The sequence below is a fragment of the Empidonax traillii genome, unplaced genomic scaffold (assembly GCF_003031625.1).
Source record: "Empidonax traillii isolate 1590-97213 ecotype Southwest subspecies unplaced genomic scaffold, ASM303162v1 scaffold368:size764316, whole genome shotgun sequence".
Taxonomy (NCBI): Eukaryota; Metazoa; Chordata; class Aves; order Passeriformes; family Tyrannidae; genus Empidonax; species Empidonax traillii.
Genome location: NW_020955561.1, coordinates 262397 through 279569, shown reverse-complemented (window position 1 = coordinate 279569; position 17173 = coordinate 262397). Strand labels below are relative to the sequence as shown.

The following is a 17173-nucleotide window of genomic DNA, read 5'->3' as shown; positions in this document are numbered from 1 at the left end:
TGAGTCGTCGACAGAAAACAGTACTTGGTTTTGAAGTGCAGTGATGTATCAGTAAAGCATCAAGTTACATACTATAGGAACTCACACCAAGTCTCCCAGTAAAATTAATTACAAACCTGTCCCTCAATTCAAGAACTAATTGCCAAACATATATTTACTCAGCTGAATTTACATACAGTCTTTCAAGGAGCATATGTTTCCATTTTGTGGCTCAATGGCTAGCAAAAATGACACTGTTAAGCTAAAACTTTTCATTACTAAAAGGATGAGCTGAATTTTTGCTGTAAGACATCTCTGAAAATGTCTTTCACAGCAAGTGAAAGTGGGCTGATGAACAGCTCTTGCTTTCAGAAGACTTTAAAAGAATACATCTCAGACCATGAACTATTCTGTTGTAGCACATGTTAGGCCAGACTGTGATCTCAGTCGTAGAGTAGCATGATAACACAAACTGCTACGCCAAAGTAAACATTCTACTGGTTTCAGCTGAGCTATTTCAGATTCGTATAAACGGAAGAACAGAACTCAGACTAAGTATATTAAATTAATGACGTGTGGCATGGTCAGAATGCAGTAATCTATGCATAAACACTTTTAGAAACTGTCAGGGCTTGTTAGGTACCCATCTTTGAAAAAAAAAAAAAAAAATTAATTATTTCCATGTCTCTTTTCAGAGTATAGGTCTATAGAGAAAAAGGAATAAAGTCCTACAAAATTCCTGAAATATGAAAGTCCATAATTACTATGCATTATGTACAAAAGCATTGTTTAGTATACTTCATATCATGGATTATCACAACTGGCATTTACAAATTGTCTTTTAAACTGTAAGCATCCATCTATCCACAACTGAAGTATTCTTGAAGATTAAGTTTAATGTGTCATGAATCATCACGGTTTAATATGCATGACACAGTTTCATTTCACACATGTTCTGCATGGGTTGATTGTCGTGTATACCAATATCAAGCAGATGTAAATTCCTTAATTCCTGTGCTCCCAAAGTATGTTTTAATTACTAGGAGGCTTCATGCAGAAAAAGAGGAAGGTATTTTTAAGTAGATTTAATGAAAAATCTAAAAGAAAAATCCATTCGATTTTTTTTATTTCATGTTCTTAACCATATAAATTTTAATATTAAAAAGAATACTTGATATGCAAAAGGAACTGCAGACTGCTTTGATTAAATGGCACATTTCTTGTTGTAAACAAGAAAATAAACTTTTATTATTTTTCTAATAAAATACCTGCCAACTGAACATGAGCTTGGTGATATGAAATGTTTCTGCAAGTCATGGTATGTGTATACAATGCCTAAATTTTTCAGTTTGTGTATTTTGCAAAGAAATCAAAATTCCATGTAAAATATCACTATTTGAATTCTCACATCAACCATGCCATAAGTCCTATTTTATGTATGATCTAAATTAAAAAGTCTTTAAATGTAAAATATTTCACAAGTCTCCACTGTACAGAGGTCAGAAATGAACATGAGAAGATATCCTAGGTTCAAAATAATGTATAATGAGGAAGCTGTTTCCAGACAGCGCCAGCTCCCACTTTCTGCTCTGTCAGGTTCAAGGTGTGATTCTCCAGGACCTGGAGAGCAGCAGAGCTACAGGTTAGGATGGAATAATGTTGAATAAAAACTGTGAGCTTTAACTAATTGCTAATTTGGTCAAACGGAATTGTTACTGTAATTTCCATGGAAGTTAGAGTACATCTCTAGCTTTGGGCCCTATCTTACTGAAATCAACAGGAATAGGAATGGCTTCCAAGGACTTTGCACTAGAATTAGTTTTAGCAACCTGAAATAGTCTCCACTTGAAAATAAATATCAAAACTGTTACAAATAATAATAATAATAATAATAATAATAATAGTAATAGTATTATATTTGATATATACATGTTAATGTTAGATAGCATAAATAGCAGATACACAGTAATAGTAGAAAAAATATTATCAAAACTAAGATGTTGAGCCCTGCCCCATGCCAGAGATCTTTTTGCACAGCAATGTTTTCAATACCATACAAATTATTTAAATTTCTTGCCTACATACTGACATAAGCTGGCATAGAGCTTTCAAATGAAAATGTGAACTGACATTTTGAAAAATAACAGACAGTCATGGCACTAAAGTGCAGTCACCTCTGTCCTCCAATATTCTCTTTTTTTCCTTTTTCCAAATGCCTATATAAGTGCAAGATGCCCAGAAACAAAATGTGTATTACCAATGAAACCTACTTCCAAGGCAGTTAAAATACATTTCCAATGAATTTACTGGGCCAAGAAATGAATCTACATCGTAGAATTCACACACACCAAACAAAACACTTGTGTAGATTTCTAAAAACATACACTCATCGCATTGCAGGAAATCAAGCCTGCATTCCTTGTTCAACCAAAATTCCCTGGCTGGAATAACAGCTTTAGATGTTATTTTTGTTCTCATTCTGTTTTACTTTGTTAAATCACCAGATTTCTTTTTTCTTTTTACTTAAGATAAATGTGTGAAAGTGCCTCCTTTCCATTCATGGATGTTATCTTCCTCAAACTTCAAATGATTCATCTGGGTGAATGTAGTTATAAATAATTTATCAAGATACATAACCAGTTGTTAGGGAAAAAAAAAACCCAAAGGAAGAATATCATTGCATAAAATCTGAACATTAAAATTGATTTTTTAAAAAATCAATCTTTAATTGGTTTTATTACCTCCTAATCCAGGTCTGAGGCGATTATCATAACCATCCAGAAGTCTGTCTAGAATTCTTGTGAAGATGGTGATGTTATTCTTAGCTTCATCTTCCAGTGAGTCAGCCAGCACTGATCTAAATGGACATTTTACATTTTAGAAAATGCTAAGTATGCTTTAACATACACTCAACATGCAGTTTTTTCAGGCTGGCCTTTAACTTGCTGCACTCTAATAGGAAGGGTGTAGTTAACAATATATGAATATACGATTTATATGTATATATACAAAAAGTTCAGAAATATAAGAGTCAACGACATACTATTTAAAATTTCAAGGAAGTAATTTTCCAGTAGCCTCTACTTCTACTCATCATTGCATCACTGTGAATGCTACTTCAAGCTTCCATAACACTGTGTAGGTGAAAAAGTCTAAAAGAGCTTCCCAGGCCTCAGTGGCGCATCACTCAAGAACCGTCTCCTTTCAGCTCCGTCTTATCTGTCCTCACTTAAATATACTCTATCTCTGGATAAATCCTGTGGATATGCTTCCACCCAATGGTCATGTAATGTACATGACCAGAAGAACTAACATGAGGGAAAACTCCAGTGATCATGCTCAGGGAGTCCTCTGACGCCAGCGGTTGGTGGGTGGAAACAACAATGCTGACTAGCAAGCTGCAGGATAGCTGTGGATAGCCTTCATATTTCTAAAATGCTATTTTGTCATAAAAAACATTATCTGATATTCCACTAGATGCAGACAAACCTTACAAAAGTTGGATAGAGAAAGAAATGATAAATGACGAATAAAGAAGAATCTATAGATCATCGATTGTTTCAAAATTCCCCAATAAAGAAAGAGACATTACAGCTTTTATGGGTCAGATTTCTATGGAAGGGGCTGGAACATGAACCTGCTGCCCAGGCAGCTGTGGTGCTTAACAGTCCTCCCAGACCTGGGCATCCAGACCAAAGGGGTTTTGTGCCAAGGAAACACTCACATGCAGAAAGCCTTACACATGCAAATATTACTGTGCCAACAATTTTAAGCACCATGCATGTTAAATGCATGAGCTCATTAATCTTACCTACTTAATACCAGCGTACTGATATCAAGGGAGTAAATCATCATATGCTACACGCAGTACCATTTATACCTTTTCCAGCCATCTAAATTTTTAACCTGAAATGTTTGAGTATTTATCCTCTCTGAATGAACTACTGATCAAGGCATTCTGAATGCCATAAAAGTAAGCATATTTTCTTCCTCCTCGAAACCAAAGGTAGGTTTGGGTGATGTTTTCTACAAAGCAAGCTAGAAAATTACTAAAGACAGGCTTTATGTTGGTCTTCAGTTCAACAGCATAGAGCAAGTATTTAAATGTAAATCATTGCAGTCTGTGCTTTCCATCACATAAAACACACAAACGACCCAAATCAGATAACTTAGAAAGAACATGTCAAAATGTCATGTGCGATTTTACTAATGGATCAGTTTCTTCTTCATTTTAATTACAAGGTGGCTCATTTTTTGTTTGTTAAATGTATTTCTGTACCATAAGTCTCTGCCATTTTTAAGCCTCTTTTTGAGATACAATAGTTTTTTGAACTCAAGATTCCACTAAGAAATTAGATAATAAAATTATATCAAATTAGGGTCGAATCCTGAAAACTTTACTCAGGCATAAACTCCTTAATTACGCATGTAGTCTCTTTGACGTCAGTAAGATTACTCACTTGAGTAGGGTTTGCAGGATCTGGCCCACTGTGACTCAACTAATACTGCACCATAGTTAGGTATAAAGTGAAATAGAAAACACAGTTTCAGGAAATATTTTGTTCACTGAGAAACAAACAAAAATAATTGGAGGCTTTTTAAATCATATGAAACTGGCATTATTTGGCATACAACACTTACCATATTAGGACAAGACCTACTGCAGCCAAAGAACCAAAGCAAGTAAACTGAAGTTGCAAACTACAATTAATTGCAAGTTTAGGGACTGCAAGCAACACAAAAGTATTACATGATTAAAATTACTGCCTTTTATGCTTTCGCTTTACAAAGGGAGAACTTTAACATAAGAAAAGTTGATTAATAAATTATGTTATTGTTTTATTATATGTGATTGTGAAGTTGTATGCTATCTCCACCTAGAGGTTTAAAGCTTTAATATCATTTTGAATTGTGTTATGTTTGACTAAAAAAAAAAAAAAAAAAAAAAAAGACATGCCCATATTACAAAATATTTAAGCATTATTTTAGAGATTGTGATTTGCCGTGTGACTTTGTGATAATCTATTTCTCCATCTTGACTATTCTGTATGGTACAGAAAAGCACTGATACAGTAACTCCAACAAATCTTTAAGATCCAGTAAGGCATTTAAAGAGATTGCTATTTTAATGGTGAAATAAAGCATGAATTCACTAACTGTTTAAAGACAAGAGACTAGGGTTTTATGGTCCCTAAACTACATTCTACTGCATTTGCTCAGGAAACTATGTAATACTGCATTCAAACAGCTAAGAAAGATTTTTTTCATTACATTACTACATACTACACTTTTATAAGCTCTCACACGAGCTTATTCTTAACAGATCAGAACATACATGTTTGCACTGAACAACAAAACAAAATATCCTCTCACCTTGTTGGTAGCCACACCAATAAAACGAGAAGAACCAACTGCATCTCGGAGAGTGTCAGCTTCCTCTTCATCGCCGCTCTTAGCAAAACCTAACGGTGCAAGAAAAACACAAACCCACTCTCAACGACAGTCTCCGCCAAGCAGTGCTTTCAACTTAACTCGAGGAAGAATATGTCACTTCACTGGAGAAACCACTGAAATTCCGCAGCACTTTTCACTACTAGTAACTTATTGTATCTCCATCTTTCCCAACGATCCTGCTCTGTGCAAAGAGGCAACGTATGATCAGAAGCGGCATGTGAGCCGGCGCATCAGATGCTTTCCTGTTCCGTGATGTGAAAGCCCCAAGATGAACAAAAAATAAAAACCGTATGTATGGGAGGATGGGGGTTTAACCACCCCTCGCCTCACTACGGCACACCGCAGCCGGGGGGGCGGGCGGGAGGCAGAGTCATGCCATTCGGTGCGGGGACCGCGGGCGAGTCGCCCCCGCCGCCGCCGAGCGCCCAGAACGTTTGACAGCTGCTCGGCGAAGCACCGGCGGCCGCCGCCGCCGCGGGCGGCAGTGGAGGGGGGCGCGGGGCGGCGGCGGGGGGCAGCCCCCGCAGGCCGACAAGTTGCGGACAGCAGCGGAGCCCTGCCGCGGGCAGGCGCTGCCGGCGGCCGGGGGGGACCCCCCGGGGACCCTACCTGGGAGCTGCGGGCGGCCGGGACGGGGAGGGAGGGGGGAGAGGGAAGGAGGGCAGGCGGCGCGGCCGGGACCGGGCGCGGCCGGGACCGAGCGCCGACCGAGCGGCGGGCGCGCGCGCGCGTGCCTGTGCGCGGCGGTGCGCGGAGGCGGGCGGGGCGGGGGGCGCGGGGCTGCCCCACGGGGCGCGGCGGGGACGGTGCGGGCCGCGCCCACGGCACAGCACACCCGGCCCGCGGCACAGCACACCCAGCCCACGGCACAGCCCACCGAGCCCCCGCGGCCGGTGCGGGGGGGGGGGGGGGGGCAGAGAAGATGCAAGTCACCCTGGCGAGCCGCGGCTCCGGCCCCGGGGGCTCCCGCGGCCTCGCAGCCCTCGCGGAGCGGGCGGGCGCGGCAGCGTCGCCGGTGCGCGAACGGGGAACGGGGCGGAAAGCGCTCCCCAGAACGGTACAAGACATCTTCCGTGGCCTTCCCTCCTCAGCCTTTTAATAGCCCCTTGTCAAGTACGAGTGTGACAGGGCACAACCCCGGCAGCCGCCCGGCGCTCCCCGGTGTGCGGCGGGAGCGGGGAGCCGCCAGCCCCGGCTCCCACCCCGCTCCCCGGCTGCCTCATTAACATTCCCTTCCCCACTTGCCCATTGGCACAGTCTAATTGAAATGCAGAGAGAAGAAAAGTCTGTCATTTAAAGTGAGCTCAGGATGCAGGCAGACAAGGAAACAAACCTCCCTTTTTTTTTCCCCCATCAGATTGCATTACTTTCTGTTGTGTTCTCTTTTAAAGTACGTTGCCCTCCTTTCGTATATGCAGTCCTCCTCTGGTAGTAACTGGACCACTGCTAGGATTCATTCCCATTGATTTCAGGTTTTCCAGAGCAAGTGGAACAGGACAGGCTTGATAATTAAAGATAAGGGCTTATATTTAGTGTATCCTCATTTTGCATTGTTAACTCAGAAATAATTAAATAATGCTGGCAGTAATGTTGCAGCTTTTTTTTTTTCTTTTTAAACCATTCCCTGCCTATCTCCTGTTCTTTCATTCTCTTAAATGCCTAAAGCACCAATCTCAGTTATCCTCTCTTTATGTCACTGGCCTACCTACTTCTTGCATTTTGACTGAAGTTGTTTTGATGATGTTTGCTTCTGAATCAATACCAGTTCCAAAATGAACATTTGAAATTGGATGCACAGACATTGAGGGGGAGATAGGAAAACAAGCAATAAAAATTTCTTCAGTTACCTTTAGAATAAACTACCAAAAATTGGAGGATTATTTTTCCTACTCCTCTTTCTGCTGTTTTATATTTGTTTTCTGCTTCCCAATTACTGTAGCTTGCAACTGGAGGTGTCCTTGTTTTCCTTCTCCTTTAGTGGCTTAATGACTCTACAACAGAGCACGAGAAACAAAAGAAGGAAGAAAAGCTCTTGGGCTGTCAAGACAATTTGTTACTTCCAACTTTGAGGTATTTCATAACTTGCAGTAAGACTGGGAAAAGAGAGAGAATGAGCTGAATGGCTTTGTTTTAAAATAACCAGTAAAATGACAGCCCAAACTGTGGGACATGACAAAGATGAAGACACAAGTGCAGAAACTGAAATCTGAACAACACTCATTCAGCAGCTAACTAACCCTGGATGTGTTTAAGGTACAAGGACCTTCTCTTTACCAGTCCAGATGTGAAAATGTGCTCTGTTCATTGTCAGTTAAGCATCTATGGTCAATCTAAAGTCTTCTTTGGATCTTCCTGTAAGTTCCATGTATTAGGAATTAACAACTGATACTTAATGCAGAATCAACCCTTACAGTAAACAGTTTTACTGACTTGTCCTAAGCAAGGGTGGCTTCAGAAATATCAAAATGCAGGGGAAAAAACCAGAAAAGTCCACTAAAAATGAAGAATCTTCATGATTTACTTTTATGTGAAATATACTATTTAATCAAAGCAGAATATTTTTTTCCATGGGTATTTATTGCATTCCTTTCCAAAAACACACTCCCAGTAACTATAATACTGAAGCTGTAATCTAATTTTCATGTGTGAGTTGCATCAGAAAACAGAAAAACACTTTCATTAAGGAAAACAGTTACAGTGGCTCCATGTTGCTGTGATAGCATATTGTCATTCTTCAAAGGCCACATGGGGTAGGTATGTATTTATAATGAGCTTGTGTTCACAGCCTTCCCCAAGAAAAACATCCTGGGTTTTAGGCTCTAATCACAATTATTACCTGTGATATTCTTTGAGATTTGCCATAGGTTCATGCACTGAAGTCATGCTTCAGATTTGAAACTTGAAAATAACTTCTCATTCCCATTTTAGACAAGTTGGACAGCCCTATGGGGCATCCCAAATCACAGGGAAGCTGAGTACAGCGACAGACTACTGTGGCAGTGTGAGAAATAAGAGGCAATGTAATTACTAACAAAGAGAAGGTTTTTTATGCTAGTCCTATGTGCTTATAACCTGTGCTGCTGAAGAACTAGAAAGTGTTTGGGAAGAAAAGTGTGGTATCGGTGGGGTTTTATTGGTTTTTTGGGTTTCATGCAAGCATGGCTCACACATACTAAATGTGTTAGCTCTCGTCAGTTAGAAACAGTGTGCTTGGGTCCCCTCAGGTACACAGTCAGCAGGGAACCTTCTCTTCCTTTCTGCATTAATATTTGTGATGTGGTATTGAATGCTGTCATTCACTATTGAATTTCAATTAGCTCTAAGTGATATGTAGCATACAACACTTCACTTTGGTTTGTGAGACACACCTCAGTCCTGATGCAAGTGCCCTGGAAGGTGGGGAATCATGCCCTTGTTTTGAAATAGTCCACTGGAAGGCAGTATATTTGCTGAAATATAGAAATAGAATTCAATTCCTATTTTGATATTTAAAAAAAAAAAGTCTTAAAAACAAACAAAGGATTTTACAATCCTATTATTCCTCCTTGCTAAGGATCTCAAAACTCTGCACAGGCTGATAAATGATGTCTCACAATTCTATTGTGAGATTGGAAAGACTTCCTCTGTGAGCACAAATTGAATAGCGGGGTAGGTATGTGACATTTCATAAGCACTTCTTACAGTTTAGAGGTAATAGAAACACAAGAGAGGTTAAGCCCAGGCTAGTCATTATCCAGACTGCAGAACACTAGATTGAATGCTTCCTTTGAAATTGTGCTTAAAGGAATCCTTTATGTGACAAAGTTATACCATCCTTCAGGCGAAATAAATTACTCAAAAACAATACCTTCAATTTGTAACCACTAGGGAGGTGACAATAATCATTTTCTGTCATGGACATAATCAAGTAATGCAAAACAGAACTTAACACACAATGCTGATCTGGGGTACATTCTGCAGTATAACAGTTACAGACAAAAATTTTGGCAGATTGAGGTAATCATCATTTACTTTGTACTGCTTGAGAATAATCCCCACCCTTATATCTAGGCCAGCAGCACTCTGAGCTGTAAGGATATAAACAAGAGTCACTGGAGTTCAATGAAGTGATGCGTATGTGTGAAAGTTACAGAATCACAGGACACTCTGAGTTGGAATGGACCCACAAGGATCACATTGTATGTGATATAGCAGTGGATTTTTTAGTAAAAATTATTATTTTTATATTTTTTACCTCTAAAAAGCATGAAAATACCTCAATATTATATTATTTTTGATAGACTGTTTTATTTATCCTTTTAAAATTTTAATTATATTAATTTGTTAAACATTCATGCATAAATGCAAGTGTTTGAGATATGTATCCAAGATATAATTTCTGTGTATATTGTTTAATTTTATTTATTTAAATAGCAACAAAATAAAACATTGAAGGGGAAATTAGATTTTGACCAAGTCAGTCTCTAGACTGATTCATCATGCAGGTACATGAATGCTAATCTGAGCAAAAAGAAGAGAAAAGCTGTCTCTTTTCAGGAGCAACTACACCGTATGTCCCAAAGAATGATGATGGAAATCAGATTTTTGTAAGAAAAGAAGACTCAGGTCTCCAAAACTCTTCCAGTCACTGACTTTATGCAAGATTGCACCCCAAATTCCTCAGAGAGGTGAAATTATTTTGAAATGTGTCATCTGACAGCAGATGCTAGTATAATAAACAAGAATGCAAGAAAAATCTTACAGCTTTATGCAGTTCTCCCTGTTGTAAGTGCCTGAGCAACTTTCAGTCTTTAGAGTTTTCCATCTGACTGTGACACTTATGGATTGGGAAGAGCTGCTGTGTCTGTCCAAAAGCTCCAGCTATCATACGTACCCTCTGATTGAAGAACAAAAGCAAAGGGCCAGTGCCAACTTTATTTCAACTGTGTGCAATCAGCTTGAAGTTACTTTCTGATGTGCACTGGGAAGAACACAGCAGAACAGGACATTGAAATGAGCTTTCCCACCTTAAATATTGATGAATGTTTTTACTTTCCCAGGATTATATTTCTGCCAAATTTGAACCTTAAATATCACATGAGGATTTTTAGTTTTCTCCAAATACACTGAGATCTAAAGAAAAAGTGAGAAGAGACTCTTTACTGTTTATTAGCAGCAGTGAGAATTACTTCATCCTTTTAGAGGAGATCTTCCTTGATGGGACAAATGTAAGGCAAGCAGCAGAGGGCAATACAACACATGCACTGGCTGGGATGGGTAAGGTCAGATGAATAGAACTGGCTAATAGTTCTTGTTCTGAGTGAGAGGAAGGGGAGATCTGCTTTTGTAAAAGCAATAGTTTCCTTCAACTGCAAATTCATGTTTTCTGTTTTCTATCTCTGAGGAGACCACATATCACAACAGGCTAAAAGTGGATTTACAGCAGAATGAAAACTTTGCTTGAGTAGATAAGACAGAATGCAGAAAATGCAAATATATGTTAAATTGTTTCATAAATACAGTCACATTTGTGTTACTTGTACAAATACAACATATTTTATCTTTCAGCTGTTCACTTAAATATTCTTTGGACTCTGAAGATGTTTTTTATATATAACAACACAGATCCATGATATTTCATGTATCAGGTGTCCAGTTTGGGGCAAGTAGAGCTTGTTGCTTACAGGGATAGAAATATACTTAATTTCTGAAAATCAGCATTACAACATGGAACTACATTGAGATTTATTTTGTTTGAATATATTTTGAAGTTCAAAACCAAGTCCCCTTCTATTACTACAGTGCGATTGATATTCAAAGAAAATTTTACAGACATGGGACATTTATGGTCACCCCTTTTTCCAGGAATACAAAGAAAAGAGAGATACTAGACTTCTGTCATTTTGTGTTGCCCACAAAATTGCCATGTGCCACTTGCAGTCTGGAAATATGAGGAATCATTTGTCAATGATTGTCTTTCTTTCTGCAAAAGCCTCATCTCCCCTTGTCACTAGCTAATACAGACCATCCTAAATAATGTTTGATGTGCACAAGTTTATCAATGACTAATGGATTTGCCTAAACCTCAGGGTCCCAATCGAATTCTGAGAGGATGTGCTTCTGCATATCTTTTTCCCCCACCATAATGCAGTCTATAGGCAGATGATGCAATTGAACAGTGATATTTCTATAATAAAATATTTAATTAATTAGTTTAATTTTCCTTTGGAGGATTCAGCAACATGAAAGATCAGTAAAAACAAGCAGAAAGTTAAATGGAGTATAGTATGACAAACAAAAGAAGTAATGAGGGATGAATTTTTCAGAAAAACTGGTTCAAAATGTACTATCTTTTGTGAACAAGCACAAGTCACTTTAGAACAAAAAGCACAATACAGACCTTCAGACTGCCTGAAAAGTGCTGAAATGTGCAGGTCTGGCAGTGACAGGTTTTGAGTAGAAAAAAATCATGGGGTTTTTATTCCTACTAGGAGTGCATTTAAATTTTTACTTAAAAAAAATTGATGCTTTTCTAAATTCCTGATCAAAAAAAAATCCAGCCTTTGGCCTGATATCAGTGCTGCTTAAAAGAATGACCAGAATTCAGTTAGCAGTCTGTTCAATAACTGCTTCTAGTCAGGAAAGGTTTTGTTGCTGATCCAAGATTACCTTATCTCGGGTGGCAAAAAGTCTGTATTTTAAAAATGATTCTGCCTCCCAGGACTTCAAAGAGTTTCCTCCTGTCTGTGACTAGTGTTAGCTAAAACACACACAAAGGTGTTCTTCTATCACTAACAACAAATAATCAGAAGACAGTTCTAACATGAAATGTCTTGCCTAGCTTCAACAAGAACAAGAAAAAAAATCACATTACTCCATACTTGAGTCAACTATAGCTACAAATGTAGCTACTCCTATTAAGTCTAGGTAGGAAAATTTAGAAGGAAGAGTATTGGTCTATGTCCCATGGTTTTTAGAAAAACACATAAACCACTTAATTGCTTAGGAGTGTAGCTGCAGTCTGTAGCAGTTCACATACATTTTGCAAAAGCAGAGAGCTATTTATAAATATATCTGGGCTAATTAACTGCCATTATAGTGTTTTTATGCATTTAAAGGAAGAAGTATATTTTTGGCACACTGCAGATGACATATTATTCAGGATGACAAATCATAGTAAAGTCAGTGGCATCAACAATGGCATAAACTGCTGGATTTTAGTGCCTGCTCCATGTATTACTGTTTCTTAAATTGCCCCTTGCTGCACCATGAGATAGAGAGATCAGGGAACTCCCAGGGTGGGCAGATGCGAACCACCCCAGCTCCTGAGCAGCTGGTTAGATGTGTTCTCAACCAGCTTTGCTGGAGGAGGTTGAAGTACCCAGTGAGTGCTCCTGGCACACACCTAAGCTGGCAGTATGAATCCTTCATTCTTCCATGCTTTTGGGGAAGAGACCTTTATGTGAATGAAGATCCTCCATCTCATCTCTACTCACTTCCATATGTGCAAATGCCAAATACAGCCCTCGGCCTGAGAAAAAGTTTCAGACTTTGGTTGCTGTCAGTCCAACCGCATTTCATTGCTTTGAGAATACCCCAGGCTAAAATAAATAAATAACCAGATAAATGGATGACAGTTGGTAATAACAGTCCTGATTTGCTTTCCACTCATTTCAAGTAATGAATCACCAGTGAAAGAGTGATGACTCACTAAGGGAATCCAAAACATGCTTTCTCTTTCATATGTGAGTCTGCAGTAGCCATCCATGCTCCAAAGGGGGAGAAAACTGGGCTGCATTTTAATATTCATTTTCATAAAGCTGAGTCAAAACTGCCTGTAAGCACAAAGGGACTTTTAAGGAAAAACAGAACTGCCCTCATATCTCACTAGTGTAGTGAGAATGTATAAATAGCAGCACATGGCAGATAGTTTGTGTCAACACAATATTACATTTGTGAGCATCTGGGTAGCAACTGCTGGACACAAGAGCGCATTTGCTAGCAAAATATTATGCTGTTGTCTGCAAAGTAAGTGCTGTGTTACCCAAAACCTCTGCGAGGTGCTGTTCAAGTCTGCCACACAGAAAGAGGTGCCCCAGGTAAGAGTTTATTAAACACCACCAAGATTATTTGAGAAGAGACAACTTGCTGTGTTCTAATTGTGGTAACTGGCTTTATGCTCTGAACTCTTTCTGATGGTCTCTATTGTCTGTCTAAGAACGTGGACAGGTTCTCACCTTGGCCTGGCCTGTCCCTGGCATGGGTGGACAAAGTTGCATTCAAAGTTTTGGGAACACAGCGACAGGTCCCTCTTCCCTGATTGGATTTCCCTCTTCCCTCCACACAATTTTCTCACTGTGCCATCTGACTTCAGACGCCTGATCTGGTGTACTGCAAGTGCCTTTTTTCTGGAAGCCCTGAGGAATGCTGTGGGTGCACAAGGACAGATTCTTCCCTGGCGAGTGCATCTGATGAAGGAAGCTTTTAGCTAACCTGAAATTATCAGTGTATCAAAAAGCAGGCATGAGCATGGCCAGAAGTCACAAGCATGCTTGGGAGCTGGGGCAAGATCCTCCCCAGTGCTGGCTATTTTGCAGGATAAATAAACATCAGAGGCAGGGGGACAGTGATCTGGGATGCAAGACACTGGAGACACATGAAGGAAGAAAGTCTATTTTTAATCTAATTTGCCAAGCCACATATCTCCAACTTCCAACTCCACACTTCTCACAGAATTCCTACTTCTCTCTTTTGTTTCCCATTTACCACAGGCAACAGTTCACCAGGAACCTCATATCATCATATTTTTGACTGTGTGGTTTTTTGAATTATGTATTTAACAAGCAGTATTACTTCCACAAAGAATTGTAGATGGCTGTTATGATTCCCTACCACAGTTTGTCTTCAAGAAAAAAAATTGTAGCTGAATGGAGTCCTATTTAATTTTTGATATTTTAAAGGACTACAGGGGCCTCTGTTTGCATAATGACCTTTCTATTGCTCTGAACCTAAAGCCTACATTAAAATAAGTACCTGGCTAGGACATTAGTCTACCAAAACCTTCCAAACAGGTTACTAGTTCAAGAAACTATAGAAAACAGGCAAAGTAGCTTTTGGCAGACTTGCAGCTTTTACATATTTTCACTGGAGTAGTCTGGATTGCAGTAAACATCTTCCTTCCCTGGTTTTATGTCACCCAATCTAGTCCTTCATAAGTACATTTAGGAAACAACGGATATTAAATAATTTCTTTCTGCACAGCAGCAAGTCTATCTTTAATTCAGGTATAAACACAGTATTTCCTCAAAATCATTCTTATCCTGCATTAAAAAAAAAAAAAAAAGGGGGGGGGGAATCAAATGGATCAAGCTATACAAAGAGACCATAAAAAAAATTTATTTAACTACAGCTCTCTTACCTTAGTGTCTTACCTCTTCAGAGAGATTTTCTTCTCAGTTTCCTGCATTTTCTACCGTCCTGTTCTATTTTAAAAAAGAGATTACAGGCTTTAAATTTCTCCTCTGTTACACCACAAAAACTGTGGAAAAATTACTATTTCAAAGTTATTTCTTTTATTTTGTGTACATTATTTTAAATGTAAAATGATTCTTTGGTGTTTCATCACTTAAACTGAAAAATATTTTTGCAATGAAGAATTTTGTACTTCACTAATACCCCAGCAGTTTTGAGAACGTCTCAAAAAGTGTGAACAGTACTTGTAAAGTCAAATAACTCTCCTCAAATGACTCAACAGGGTTTTATTTGGTTGAAAATGAAAGATTATATGTAGGGTTGATCCTGAATACTATTTCAACACCTTATTTAAACAAACTCTGCTTGTTTGCAATTTCAATTATTTATATATTTTTTAGTTCAGTTCTATCATAAATGCGCTTTGTAAAACAATAATTGTATGCAACCAGCTGAACATTGTTGTACCTTTCTTCAAGTTTTTATGTATCTCTTCATTCCAGTCATCTGGCAACCCAAGCTGTAATGTTAAAACCCCCAAACAATGCACTTGACTTCCACAGGGCCCATAATTCTTTCCAATTTTTTCACTTCAGAGACTCATTTGAAGGTGAGTCCTTTGGATATATTTCACAGAAGAATGGCAGGGACTAGCACATTATTCCACCCAAATACTTGTGCTTGAGTGAGAGCATCCCTATTCTGCAGTTATTTGGCAGAGAAATGTGAAGCTTTGACGTAGTTCGAATTCTGTTAACAGTGTAGAATTTGGCAAGATGAGTGACAAAAATAACATTGACACTTCTGATAACATCGGCACTTTTGAGATGGCAGGGTGAACACTTCATGGTTCATAACTCCATGGTTCTAGTGCTTTTAATTCAGGTTTATCTGCAGGTTGCTCTATACTAGATGTATCAGGATGAGTCCCCCTAAAACCTTCATGATTTTCATACAGTTTTTAGGAAACATATTTAAAATCCATATTTTAAAATATTTAAAATTTTAAAAAAGTTTTGCCTGTGCTCCACAACCTCCTTCCTGTACCTGCTATCTGATGGACTATATAGAGGAAAATTAATACATTATCAACTAAAAAATGGGAATTTTCTACATGTATTGGGTTTGGAATAATCCTGAAGTATTATCAGACCATGGAAGGACTATTAGCATAATATATTTATACAAGGACAATGTATATTTAATCAGTACTTAATGGTGATATAATAATAGGTTTCTCATAGAGAATGACAATATGATTTTCATCTTTCTGAATTAATAATCTTGCAGAATACTGAAGACCATTTTTACACTTCACTCACATGCAGACTGAAGAAATCTTTTTCTGAGCAAGTAAAGAAGTCTCTAAAACAAATCAAAGATGTGAGCACTGAGCACAGAAAACTAATTAACTTAAGGCAAGTAACCGAGAAAAATTAATGCTGAACTGGGGGTAGTTCAAAGACTTCAAGGGTAATAGTTTAAAATGAAGCAGTTATAGCCTTGAATAGTTAAGACCTTGTGAATTACTGTATTCTATTCAGAAGGCATGAAACATCACAGGTGAGAGGAATAGAAATAAGTCTGTGTGTACAAAGTGATGGGAAAGAGAAAGGAAGAGCTCTCACTGTATTCATAGAAGGGCAAGATTCCTGAAGATCCTCAAAGTCTGCTCAGGATATAGTGACCACTACTACTGCACTATGAACAGGGGCATGGATGCAGGGAGGTTGTCAAAGAAACACGTGCAGATGTTCCAGAAATTCTGAATTCCCTGTCAGGTGGTATGTCTGGTGGATGCGGCACCTGTGGCAGGGTCATCAGCACCCAGCATGTCCCATGTTTGTAAGTAGCTTCTTTATAGTGTTGCTAAATTCAGTGTTTGTTACTCAGAAAAAGAGAAGGTTCTGAATCACTGATGCAAAGTGGCACTGTAAAGGAAATGTGATCCTAGGACACACCAGGAAGATTTGTGCAGGATAAATAAAGCTTTAGTGCTTCAGTATAAGATGCTCATGTGACCCTGTCAGGAATAATAATGATCAGCTTTTAAATGGGTGTTTCAGAAGTAGGAATTGAAACTTGGAACATCTGTCCAAAAGGGCCATTGAAATGACAGGGCTACTTGTATTGCGGAAGAAAGTAAGAGTTTTCAAAGAGAGACAGGAAACTCTGATAAGGTGTCACTAGAAAACACCAAAGCAAAAAAAAAAAAAAAAAGATGTTGCTGCTGAAGGACAAAAGGGGTGAGTATCCACAGGCTTTTAGTAGATGTACCCATGAAAGTAGA

General features: G+C 38.8%; 1 protein-coding gene and 1 long non-coding RNA gene across 4 annotated transcripts in view; one reads left to right on the top strand and one right to left on the bottom strand.

The window, feature by feature from the left end:
- GABRA2 (gamma-aminobutyric acid type A receptor alpha2 subunit) overlaps positions 1-6078 on the bottom strand; it is a 63254-nt gene extending 57176 nt beyond the window's left edge. Inside the window, exons 1-3 of one of the 3 annotated variants that reach the window (XM_027892787.1) lie at positions 6043-6078; positions 5353-5441; positions 2721-2836 (exon numbers count right to left, since the gene is read on the bottom strand). In XM_027892787.1, the coding sequence (XP_027748588.1) occupies positions 2721-2836; positions 5353-5423 (187 nt within the window). In that variant the 5' untranslated portion in view covers positions 5424-5441; positions 6043-6078. Of the gene's footprint in view, positions 1-2720; positions 2837-5352; positions 6006-6042 lie in introns of those variants that run through there. The other 2 variants (XR_003572242.1, XM_027892788.1) reach the window with 2 other exon arrangements.
- Positions 5611-16398, top strand: LOC114061885. The gene is made up of 3 exons (XR_003572243.1): positions 5611-5721; positions 15447-15493; positions 16174-16398. It is a non-coding gene; the product is annotated as an uncharacterized LOC114061885 (long non-coding RNA).
- The last annotated feature ends 775 nt before the right edge of the window (positions 16399-17173 follow it).